This window comes from Arvicanthis niloticus, chromosome 1, assembly GCF_011762505.2.
Source record: "Arvicanthis niloticus isolate mArvNil1 chromosome 1, mArvNil1.pat.X, whole genome shotgun sequence".
NCBI classification, from domain to species: domain Eukaryota; kingdom Metazoa; phylum Chordata; class Mammalia; order Rodentia; family Muridae; genus Arvicanthis; species Arvicanthis niloticus.
In genome coordinates this window covers 6640186-6653137 of record NC_047658.1, presented here as the reverse complement: position 1 = coordinate 6653137, position 12952 = coordinate 6640186, and the positions used below count along the sequence as shown (strand labels likewise).

Sequence of the window (12952 nt, the reverse complement as noted above, 5' to 3'; positions counted from 1 at the left end):
TCATCCTTACTGTCTAATGCTGAAGTCCACGGTTACTGAAAGATGTACTCCATCCTTATGTAATCATAAGCTCACTATATATTAGCATCACTAACTTCCAAGCTTTCCCAACATGTTCCTCCAATTACGATTCTCCTCCAAACCCAAGTACATCCTGTGAACACCGTGGCTCCTCGGTACCCTCCTTTCCTCTTCTCCAGTGATTGTGTTCTCAAACCAAGCTGTCAGTCCCGTGGTCACACTTGTGCTGGGAATTGCACGGAGCTATGATAACCCCAGAGATCCCAGCCTGCTGGGAGGAATTACTCATGTCTAGACCGCATCAGCTTCTGAACTACAGTCCCCCCACGCCCAAGAGAGAGCTTCAGTTGCAGGCATGCCACTTTCTGCCTACCAGCTTCTAGCTCTGCACCTTACTCTCTTCAGTATCAATACTCCCAACATCCTCCAGTCCCAGCTTCCATTAAGCTGTCTATAAACCTGTGACCTTGCACCTCCTCATACCCACACTGCCCTCAGCATCCACCCCTCATCATCACACACCTTTACTCACATCTCAGACTATAAACTGACTCCAGCTCCCCAAATGCTCTGTTCCTGCACCCTAGACACTGGAAAACACAGGACCACTCTGGCTGGTTCATAATGAAACTCTCTGGAAGAAACTTTGGTACTTGCTGTCTTCACTCCATTTCTATTTCTTGGACTAATTCCAATAAGGCTTTTCTTTCCATCAGTTGACCAAAAGTTGCAAAAGACCTCTATGGTACTAAAGCCAGTGGTGCATCCATTTCCTGCCACCTTAATGACCAGCAGCAGTGTTTGACAGCCTGCCTGCTTCATTTATGTGTTTTCTACTTGGCATTCAATGGTCTCCATCAACTCCCCTGTTCACTTTTGCCTCCTTGATCGGACTCAGGAAGTAAATCCTCACTCTAATTCTATGAGAAAACACTAGCTCTCCTGTTTGAAGGTGATGAAACCAAGTCAGAGAGAAACCAGGCGACTCACCAGACTTATAAACGGCAAGGTCACAGTCTGTTTGTCTTTCTCTCTTCACCCTTCACCTCTTCTCCCATCCAGCCCTTCACCATGTCATCCATCTACACATCTAATCATCCATTCTGTGACTCTCAGTCTCCCATATCTCTCCCACTCTGACCCTCTGACTCTTAATCTGCTCACGCACCCACACACACAGCCTCCTGTCTTCTAATAAAGACTCGGCATCATCCACGGCTCCCGCAGTGGGGAGAAAGCAGGAGACAGCTCTGGGTCTACCATTTACTCAATGCTTCCAGGTTTGGCTTCAGGGGCTTGGCAAGGGGAGGGACAGGGGAGGGACACACAGGGCATCTTCCAATCACTGTAACTTCTGGGAGGGAGCAGGTCTTGATGTCTTCAGTGCCAGTGGTGACTGATCAGTTGGAACTGCAAGAGACAGACACTTAGCACTGGATCCTGTAGACTAAGCGTCCACCCACACGACCTCTTTCCTACTTCCCTCAAGTCTGGCCTCTATTCTCCATCCTCACCATGGGGAGAAGTCCTGTGCTCTCCACTTCTCTATAGATGTCTTCCCCTGAGAACCATGTGCATCATTGGTTTGGTCTCCATCAAAGTTTCCACAGGCCCCACACAGCACGGCTGCATGGTCATCACCAACCATCACATCCAGATGCCCATCTTTTCCAAGCCACACCTGGACCCCAGCCTTCTGGTGGACAAGCATGGAGCCGTCGGGCATCTTCCTCACAGACACAGATGTTAACACAGTAGCTGGGAGATCCACACGGAGGCCATTCACCTGGTGGAGGGGGAGGGGAAATGAGGAAATGAGACTTGAGTGACAGAAGAGCTGAGGGGTCACCTCATGCACAATGACAGCTTAAACAAAGGGGCAAGTGCTGGAAGAGAGGAGGGTTACATGGAGGGATGGACAGGTGGGGAGACAGCTAGCAGGTATCTACTGCTCTAATATAAGATTGATTGATTGATTGATTGATTGATTAATGTGTATACACATGCCCTGATACAAGTATGGAAGCCATTTGGCAACTTGTGGGAGTTGGTTCTCTCCTTCCACCCTGTGGGTTCCAAGGATCAAATTCAAGTCCTATTAGGCTTGGTGGCTTGTTTCCCCACCAAACCATTTCACTGGTCCAATAGTAACTCATTAATCTTTGGAAAATGTCTTTCTGTATACATTGGTAAGGATAGGAAGAAGAAGGAGGAGGAGGAGGGAGAAGAGGAAGAGGAGGAAGAGAAGGAAGAAGAGGAGGAGGAGGAAAATGGAGACAGCCTAAAGTGTCTCTATAACTTTCCAAGGCTGGTACAACACTTTTTTTTTTTTTTTTTTAAAGCAGACAGATAAATCAGGAATTCCAGGCTTAAACTGTTAAATTATAGTTTTCACAATGACTCTCCAGATTGTCTGTAAGTAACTGGATCTCTAACAAAAGCAACGTTATCAGCTCTTTTTTTTTTTTTTCTGGCTTATGTCTAAATGACAATAACAATCCTAGCAATGTAATAATCATGTGGGAAACTCATTTTCTTATCCAAGGCCACAGACTCAGCAGCCTGTGACCGCCTCCCACCTTCCGTCTGGTCTCCTCATTGATTAAGCTTTCTGATGTTAGATTCCCCCAGTGAAATTTCTTGGAAAGAAATGTTCCTACTCTTTTCTCAAATGTGTTTGCACTTGAGTCTCTCTGTCACACAATTGGGAACCTAGATGCACAGATGGGAAAGGCATATACAGATCTGAAAAAGTAGATGGGTAGGTGGGAGGGAGGGAGGAAGGAAGGACCAAAGAATGAGTGGATACGGGCGCCAGGAGCAAGGAGGTGAGGAGAAAGGACAGATGCAGAAGAGGACGGATACAGAAAGGTCGCAAGGAGACTCAGAACATCTCACTGGCTGCACGATTTGCAGTGACAATTGAGTCGTATCAGAGAGCCAGCACAGGGCTTTGCACACAGAGAGAAGGGCTGAGTTTATTCACAAAAGCCAAGATTTCATGGTACCTCCAGGCTACCAGACTATATTCTGGGTACTGACAGGAAGTGGTCTGGACTGGTAAGGATCCCTGATGACCTGTGCCTACCCACTCGGGCTGACAACAGTGCTGAATGCTTGCAGCTTCCTCCTAAAATTTTTGTTTATGCTAGGCAGGCAGTGCCAATGTAACCAGCAACAATAGGCACTTGAACTGGTGCTTCTATGAACTCCCCTGCAGATTTGCCATGATTATGAGCAGAGAATTTGAGGACTCTGTGTGATTCCAGGAGTAGGGGGTCTCTTCAGAGAGAGTGTTTGTGTCCCTAGGATTGCACTGGGTGGCTCCTTCCCTCTTGCTGGTTTTGCTTGAGTCCCTTTTCTGTAATCTTTCTTAGCTATCAGCACAATGATAGCACAACTATCTGCTGAATTCTCTGAGGGAATCATGGCACCTCCGTGAGAATGGCTCAGGGGGAACCCATGTGACCCCAGCCTGGCCAATCATAGCATTCTATGCTTAAGACCATAGTGATTAATTCCGGGAATGGGCATACGTTCCAAACCTGCTTGGTGAGATGCACTGTGGGGACCTTTGTTGGGTCACTTTGTGCTGAGGTAGCAGAGCTGGCAGACTACAAGCCTGGGGCAGATGCTGGCTGCACTTTGCCCCGTCAGAGGAAACTCTGGGAATGGAGTTGACTGAGTGGTAAACATGTCAGAAACCTAGAGGTGGAGACTCTGACAGTGTAGCTGGGGTGTCTGGGTCCAGACACTTCCCTGGGGCCATCTCTGGGTTTCCCAGATATGGAGCCAGTCCATTCATTTCCCCTCAGCCCTCAGGTTTGTATCTGGTTTCCTGTCCCTGCTAACCAGTGGAGTCTTGATCAAAATCAACAGCATAGCTAGCCTGTGACTTGAATGTAAGAACTCAGGCCAAGGAGAGGGACCCAGGCTGACATGGAGAGACAGGTACAAATCCAGAGAAAAGGGCAGAGGCCTGGATGGAGGAAACAGACTTCAAGGTCACCAGGTAGCCAGGATGTGGGACACCTTGACAGGAAGAAGGAAAGCCAGGGAAGACCGCCCTGCCCTCTGTGCCCAGGCTTACCCACACGCCCTTGCTTGGGGTCACAGTCACCATGCCATCCTGGAAGAAGATGTGGACCTCACTCACGATGTTGTCATTGTCATAGCAAGGCTGGACATCAGCAAGCACACGGTACCAGGGCACATTCTTCTGGAATCCAGGGCATCGAGAAGAAAGCTCATAGATACCAGGGGAGCTGATGGCATTGTGTGCTCCATCGAAGGTAGTGAGGTTGGCACCCACAGCGAGGGAGCAGAGACCACGGGCAGCCTGGCACTCCCGGACTCCAGCCTGGATCTCACAGACATGGCCAGATGGGCAGCCAGCTGCATGGCATGTCAGGCCGGTGCTTGCAGAGCAGCAACAGCGCTCACTGCAGTCTGAGGACATCAGTGAGGAGTTCACCTGTGCACAGAAAGGGGTGGATGGTGTGCATTCACGCAGAGGGCTACTGTAGAGTTCCCAGTAAGAAATGGCTAGTATGTCCTACACCCAGGAATCTCAATGGCCCTCAGCCTGTGATTTATAAATAAAACACAGCGGAGGCCAGGCTGTGTGGAGTTCATGTCTCGACAGCCCACCCTGTTACCACTCTGTCACTGCCTCAGACTGTGCCCAGTTACTGTGAGCACAATCCAACTGGAGAATGAAAGACCACGTGGAGACACTGTCAGGGACTCAGGCTATCTGTTATGGTTTGAATATGTCATGTCTACCTGAGCCTGTGGAACGCCTTTATTCCCAAGGCGTTATGTATGAACAGGTTGGAAGCTTCATGTTTAGAAGTGAGAACTTTGGGAGGTGACTAGATTAATAAAGTCACCAAGAAAGAACGGTCATGATTGATACATGGTGGTTTCTCCTAGTCTGGCAGCTCTTTAAGGGCAGGGAGAGACACTGGCAGAGAAATACACATGCTCCTCCCGTCATGAGAACCTTCGTTATGAATGCTTTTTTAGATTTCTGGCCTCTGAAACCATGAGCTTCATAAACCTATTTTCCCCTTGAAGTAGCTTGCATAAGGTGGCTTCTTACACCAACGAAGCAAATGCATTAGTCTAGAAACCAAATAATCTTCACTCGACCTATCAGGTGAGTATGACACACAAAGCAGAGTGAGGAGATGGTGGGGTCCTGGGCCCGTTCTGGAAACAGGGTTATAAGACAAATAGAATCTGCCTAGAGCAACACATTAGGAGTGATTTGTAACACTGCAAAAGATAACTTCACACGCAATTTTGTGTATCCCCCACAGTGTGTCTCCACAGTGTACTTGTGGCCACAGCACAGAGGACAGTGCCCTGGGGGTGCATTTCCTTGTGTTAACAGGCCCTGGGACTTTAATATGACTGATGCAGTGCGAGACACCATTCTGACCGCCAGACCCAGCACAAAGGCCCCAATATCTGCCAAAATGGAAACAAAGACCTAATCCATCAAAGACCCAGTGTACAGATCCAGAAAAGTCCCTAAATGAGCTGACCTTGCCTTTTGGCTTTAGCAGCTCTACTTCTTGATAACTGAAGCATGACAGCCAGGATGTGATTTTAGAACATAAAAGACAAAGGGCTGTAAGACTTCGCCAAGTTCCCTATGCGGATGCTGGCTGACTGTAGACACTTTGTTTTCAGCTTTGAGAGTGTCTGTGTGGTGGTCTCTGGTGGCCTCACCTCACAGCACATGAACCTGCCCCAGTGTCTCTTCCCTGGCCAGCTGCTCCTTCTTAATGTCTAGTGAGGTTCCTCTGTTCCTGCAGCCTCTGTCTCTGGTTGTGGGGCAGCCTCTGTCTCTGGTTGTGGGGCAACCTCTGTCTCTGGTTGTGGGGCAGCCCCTGTCTCTGGTTGTGGGGCAGCCCCTGTCTATGGTTGTGGGGCAGCCCCTGTCTCTGGTTGTAGGGCAGCCCCTGTCTCTGGTTGTGGGGCAGCCCCTGTCTCTGGTTGTGGGGCAGCCCCTGTCTCTGGTTGTGGGCTCTGCCGAGGATTGTTTTCTAGTTACTTTCAGTACCTGGTGAGTTTATAACATTTTATGGAAACAAGGAAAGCCTGGCCCTCACTTGGCCCTTGGCCCAGACAGAAGTAATTGCTGTAGACGACTTTACTGAAACAACTGGTGAAATATGGCTAAAGTCTACAGATTAGATAATAGTGTTGAGTCAACATGACTTTCCTGGTTTTGATAATTGTCATCTGTGCCATATAAATAAATTTCCTTATTTTTAAACATGAGATTGGGAGGTGCAGGTAGATTGTCAGGGATAGGATAGGAGGTAAGAGATGAGGCGAGCCTGGGATGAGGCGAGCCTGGGATGAGGCGAGCCTGGGATGAGGAGCACAGCTGTCTGTGAGAGTCCCAGGAGGCTGCTGACCTACAGGATCCTGAATGGCTCCCAGCAGACAGCGAGACCCAAAGAAAGGAACAGAAATTTGGCTGTCTTTGAAATTTGTACGCATTCTCTGTGGTACACATTTCTCTGCAATACGGGAAGAACAGCAAATGCATCGATCTTGTTGGACTGTTACGAATATAAAGTGAATTAATGTTTCAAACAGACTTATGCACACAAAGATCTTTCAAAAAGCATCAACAAGACTATTAACAATTGAATCCCAAATCACGCTGTTGAATGATTGGCAGCTGAGCCACCTGCTGCACTATTATGAATTCAATTCTTTTTGCTGAATGGGATGCACGGGAGGAGGAGGCAGACCCTCACTGGGTACCAACTGTCCTGAGCACCACGTGCCTAAGGAGCCAGGATGCTGATTCAGCCACTCTGCAGTGAAGGAGTTCAGAGAGGGAAGGGAGTGGAGGAATGGCACACACCAAAACAGCAGTTCCCACTTCCTGGGAGCAGGCATGCTTCCTTAGATGGAAACGTGTTTACAGTGTGACCAGTGCCGTTTAGAGGGAGAATTTATCCTGGGTGTCTAGGTGGGAAATCCCATGAGCATCCATAAAAGGACTCCAGGGAGATGTTATGTCACACAGAGAAGTGATGCAGATTGGAGTGGTGTGACCAAGCCAAGGACTGACCAAGGCCACCAGGGGGTGGGAGAGGCAAGGACTAGATTGTCCTCTTGAGACAACCCAGTGTCCCCTCCATCACTTTGATGTCAGTGCAGTGAGTCTGACCTTTGACTCCTGACCTCCAGAACTGCAGGAAACCAAGCTCTCATGTTTGACCTGCTGAGACTGGGGTGACTCAATACAGCAGCCACAGCTGGGCACAGGTGGTGGCCCTCTGTGTCCCAATCCTTGGACAGAAACCCAGAGCACAGCAGCTCTGGATGTCCCTCTGGTTCCTCCACCCACACTGACTGCTAAGAGACTCGCAGCCCCCTCCACTCACCGGCATATATTGGCCATTGTAAGAGCAGCCGCAGTCCTGGGCAGGAATGCATGCACCCTGGGAGAGCAGGAAGTGATCATCACACTCACACCCTTCAAAGCAGCGGGTGGTGCAGCCAGTGAGGCCAGAGAGAGCAGCACAGGAGCCCTGGCAGGAGTGTGTGCACACAGAGTAGTGGCTGTGGGCAGGGCACTGGAGAGCTGTGGGGAGAGGAGGCAAGGCGGGTCATACATGCTGTAAGATGTTGGCCACCTGAATCTACTGGATCTCAGGCCTGGGATGAGTGATTGCTGTAATCTGGATGCAGTGCTTCCTCCCCGACCCCCACACCCCAGGAAAAAACCATGTAATGACTGAGAGACCTCTGACCTATCAGTGAATCCCTGTTTGAAGAGAGCACCAAGAGACTGTGAAGCCTTTGGCGAGTGTCCTAAGTCACCAGGCTTCCTTCTTGCTCCAGGTTTTCCTCATCTCTTACTGACTCCTGACCACCATGCAATGAGCAGCTTTGCCTGTCCTGTCCCCTCTCCTATGATCTGCTTCAGCACAAGCCTCTCTAACAGGCAAGTAATTCCCACACAGAAACCTGCGTAATCACAAGCCAGAACACAGCTGCCCTCTCTTTCACATGTCCAGGTATTTCTCAGGGCCACGAGGAACTAACACAGAAATTGCTAAGGAGGCGGGAGGCCAGTGCTGGGACTGCTCCCGGCTATGTGGCTCACATGTTTTTAAAAATGGTTTCTGGGCCGGGCAGTGGTGGCGCACGCCTTTAATCCCAGCACTTGGGAGGCAGAGGCAGGCGGATTTCTGAGTTTGAGGACAGCCTGGTCTACAGAGTGAGTTCCAGGACAGCCAGGGCTACACAGAGAAACCCTGTCTTGGGAGAAAAAAAAGAAAAGAAAAATGTTTTCTGGGAGGTGTTTGGAGAACTGGGCTAACAAAACCTGAAGTGCTGTGTGAGTTCTGGTTGGAGCTTGGAACAGAAGGCCAACAAGGTTTCAGATTGTACTTGAGAGGTTTCGAGTGTAAAACAAGACTCTTGGAAACAAGTATTGTCCATTGGTGTTTCATCCTGCCAACAAGTTTGTCTATATTTTGCCCATGTCCAGAGAAGTTTAAGACAAAGGAAGTAACAAAATCAATAAGGCAGAGGACATATCAAGGCAGCACAACATTCAGCCCATGGCATAGTGCTCCTGCCTGGGTTTAGTCAGGTTTATAGTCGGTATCAAGAATAAAATCAGAGCATAAATATTTGATAAACTTGTGGGTTGATCAGAAAAAGCCTGTGTATTTAGGGCTAAGAAAGGCATGGTTCCTGAAGGGATCAGAGTCCCAGAAGAAAGCCAGGTATGTTGCACTTGGCACCATGGACCATGATTTGAGGGTGTCTTGGGAATCAAGACACAGCTATCATACTCGGAAAAGCAGAACTATGAACTGGAAAGATTTCTTTCCCTTGAGGAAATACAGCAACTGGGATGCCCCACTCTTACAGGACCTAGATGGTTGTTTCCCCAGAGTTCATGTCACCATGCTCTCCCGTCCAGGCACTCTGAGACCACTGCAGATATTGTCAAGGGAGGCTGATGGCTGACAACTGCTTGAGCTGGTGACAGACGCTGAAGTCGTCTGCATGGAGGTGAGTTTGTGGAAGTGTACAGTGTAAGAGTTATGGGGCACAGTGGCTTCCATCCAGATTTCAGAACTATCCCCGAGGGGCCAGGCGAAGTGTTAGCAGGAAAAGGATCACTATGTGGAGCCCCTGAGAGGATGGGGCATGAACTGTGAGAATGGAATTATGGATGCCAGGAAGTTAGAGAAAGCAGAGATGTGGAACGGGGTGGGGGTGGGGTGGCCAGGAAACAGCAAGCAAGAAGGAAGAGAGGGAGGCCATGAAGCCTGCAGCTGGCAGGGATATAGGCTAGAGGCTCTTGGAGCTTACACTGTGCCAGTAGCTTTCCCTGCTGGGTTTTGATCTTGCATTGGTCCCATCTGTCCCTTATTTGTGTCCAAGCTTTCATTTTAGTGTAGGAATGTGTACCATATTACACCACTGAACGCTGGAAATATATAATTGTATTTTTATGTTTGCAGAGGCTCACTGCGTCTTGGAAAAGACTCTGGACTTGGACATTTAAGCAATCTGGGAACTATGAAGGCTTTTCGGACTCTGGGAAATTAATGGGATGCAATTCTTAATATCATGCAGATACGAGTCTGTTGGGATCAAGGGTGGAATATAATGAACTAGATAGATCAACACTTTCCCCCAAATATTTACATGTTGAAGAATTAGTTTCCTTGACGGTTGAATCATTGGCTGGTACTTGAGTCATGGATGATCTGACTCCACCAAAGACTAACCCATGGATGGAGACACAGCTTTATGGCATTACTCCGTAATGAATGTTTTTGGAGGTAGGCTTGGTGGAACAAAACAGGTCATCTAGAATGAGCCTTTCAAGAATGTCTATTGCCTGCTTCTCACTTCTATCTCCGTGCCTGACTCTGTGGCCACCATCTTTCCTAGTTGCAATGAAGCAACACATTGCTACCACAATCCTGTCTGACCTCGAGCCCAAGGGTGCATTCAGTTACCTGGAACAGAAATGTCTGAAGCCTTGAGGTAACATAAATCCTCAAAACCTGTTTCTCTCAAGCATCTGCCACAGTACACAGCCTAGCACAGTGCTGCAGAGGACACAAGCTCTGAAGAAACAGCTTGCATCAAAAGCAGCTACAACTAAAGCGATCACGGTTCACTGAGAAGGTCAGAGAGAGGCTGCAGTGGGATGGGGAGCCATAGGCAGAGGGTTGAGGCAAGGACAGAAGGAACATAGGCTCTCACTAAGGATGGGGCGGATGTCATCATCAGGGACTGGGATAGAGAAGAATCAGGTTTGGGATGGAATGTTGTGTTCAGATGGATCACAGGGGAAATGACTCCGGAAGCCACGGGTACACAGGCCTAGTCCTGAAGAGGAAGCTCAGAGTTGGAGACAGCGTCTGCCGTTGTCATTGGGACAGTTGCTGTTTTACAGTGTGGATGAAGGCCCTGTGTCGGGTTCTGCGCTCAGGAGACTGGAAGAGAAATGGCTCTGCCATAAAACCAGCGTCAGCTACAGCCTTGTCATGTGGAGTCTGAGGTGACCTATTCCTGCCCTGTAATTTGGAAAGAGGTATGTGGTCCTAGATTAGGGAGATCTATTGCTTGTGGCATGGCATTGCACTGAGTGTATGAAAAGATATGGAGTCTGTGGGAAGGGCCAGTGAGCCTGAGACTCAGGACTCCTGTGGGTTCTCAACCTACCCAACTCCATTTCAGGTCACTGTGGAAAGAGCTGGGAACAGCCTGGGAAAAAGGTGACTGTTAGGGCTGGAGGCATGGACTCTTGACTGGAGTCTGAGACCCCGGAGCCAGAAGGAAAGGAGGAAAGCCATAGAGGAAGCCAGGGCAGGGCTGGGAGAAGCCCTGTTACAGGCAGGGACTTCTCTTGAGCAGCAGACAGGGAAGGAGGGCCAGGGGTCACACAAGGGGTGGGAGACACTCACGGCAGAAGCTGTCTGTCCTCCAAAGCTTCACTGCTGCACCAGCTGCCTGGCAGGCTGCAGTATAGGAGGCCAGGCTTTGGCAGAGATAGGTCTTGTCACCCTTATGGGCACACATGTCATACACGCATTGGCGGAAGTATTCCAAGGGACTCAGAACCTTGTGGCAAGCTGCAAAGGGGCCCTGGGGGTCCCGGATCTTCCCACAGGCTTCATTTTTCTCATATGCTTGTGTCTCCTGTGCTAAGCACACTGGGCAGCCTTGGGGCCCACAGCCTTCACCACAGCCCAAGGAGGAGCCGGGAGCTCGCCATGCAGTTCCAAAGGCCTCCACGTTGGGGGCCACTGCTCCACTGGGCAGCACAAAGTCATCGCTCCAGTTCCCGTTGAAGTTCCCACAGAGGCCACAGACGCGGCCACGGAAGGAACTCGGGATGGACATGAGGATATGAGCATAGCCATCGAAGAGAATCTTCATCCCCTTGTCTGTCTGCAGAACCATGTTTCGGCCTTCAGCTGTCACACTCACATGACCTACAGCCACAGGCAGGGCCACGGCTTCGCCATCCACAGTCACCTGGGTGGAAGGGTCAGTTAGGATAAGGGTGCCAGCACCTCAGTTTAAGTCAGGTGCTCTCAGCTCCTTCTTGAACGATATATATCTCGGACCTTCTTGGAAGAGCTAAGTCCCTTTTTGACTAGAATCAGATCCACTAAACTCCCAGGATGAGGCCATGACTAGAGTAGACTCTGAGGTGGCACCTTTACCCACAAACCCAGAACTACCATGGTAGGGCTGTGCTATTCTCAAACTCTGGAATTCTCCAACATCTACTGAGACCCTATAGGGTAAGGCTTAGCTGGGGTCATGTCCCTGTAGAACTATGGACAAAGTTGTGTCTACTCACCTGTGGCCCTCGAGCCAGGACCACAACGTGGCCTGCCACAGTAACCACTACCCGCTGGGAATCTCCAGCTGAGTTCTTTTCAAGTACAATGGAAAACTCCTCCTCTCCAGGTTTTGGGCGACAGACGCTGGCCAAGACATAGGAGCAGGAGCCATGAAGATCATACACTCGTCCATCAAGGGTGACGTAATGGACGCCTCCATTGGCCAGGCAGTGGCCACAGCCAGTGGGATGGCAGGCCTGAACGCCATTCTCTATCCGGCATTCCTCGTAAGGCTCACAGTGTGCGCCTTCCTGGCAGGTGACCTCGCCACCAGGCCCACACTCACAGAGCCGCTCACACTCAGGGCCTGGGTAGAAGGTGGCACCCAGCACATAGTAGCGCCCATTGTGGAGGCAACCACACTGGCCCACAGGCACACAGGTGTCACCACTGAGCACGAAGCCAGAATCACAGACACAGCCCTCACGGCAGATGGTTTCACAGCCCTCAGGGGCTGAGAGGCTCGGGCAACTCACAGGGCAGGAGTCACCACAGAGCTGGTAGTGGCTGTGGGCAGGGCACTGGAGGGCTGTGGGAAGAGAACAAGGAAGGGTCAGGTAGAGTCGACGGTGGGATCAGGAGGGCTTGGGTGTGAGAGTCTGACTGAGGCCCGCCGCCTCTGGCTTGGTATGGGACTGGGCCTAGAACATATGACAGGCACACTGAAGTGGGATCTCAGGTGTGGGGCATGACCTGGTCTCCCTGAGAAGGGTGTATCACCCTGACAAGTACTTCTAACGCAAGCGACTATCTGGGGATATGACCACACACATATGAACAGAATGGTCTAGAACCGACCAAGGCTTTACTGGTGTGAGTGTGACTAGAGACCCATGTGTGTGGGAGGCCAGTCAACTTGACTGAGGACAGTGCCGGCATGACTGGAGCCCCCATGGGCCTCTCTGACGTGCTCTGCTTCAGGATGCCACTGTAGCAGTGTGTATATGAGTGAGTGACACTGACAGATTGGACCTGACCCAGCAGATCTTCCTGAAGGAGTTGTCCCA

At 50.1% G+C, this 12952-nt stretch overlaps 1 protein-coding gene across 1 annotated transcript in view; it reads right to left on the bottom strand.

The window, feature by feature from the left end:
* Positions 1 to 1270: 1270 nt before the first annotated feature.
* LOC117724537 (Fc gamma binding protein) overlaps positions 1271 to 12952 on the bottom strand; it is a 36472-nt gene continuing 24790 nt past the window's right edge. Inside the window, exons 14-19 of the mRNA XM_034524416.2 lie at positions 11903 to 12474; positions 10998 to 11571; positions 7440 to 7639; positions 4112 to 4495; positions 1536 to 1807; positions 1271 to 1431 (exon numbers count right to left, since the gene is read on the bottom strand). Of these exons, the coding sequence (XP_034380307.1) occupies positions 1422 to 1431; positions 1536 to 1807; positions 4112 to 4495; positions 7440 to 7639; positions 10998 to 11571; positions 11903 to 12474 (2012 nt within the window). The 3' untranslated portion in view covers positions 1271 to 1421. The remainder of the gene's footprint in view (positions 1432 to 1535; positions 1808 to 4111; positions 4496 to 7439; positions 7640 to 10997; positions 11572 to 11902; positions 12475 to 12952) is intronic.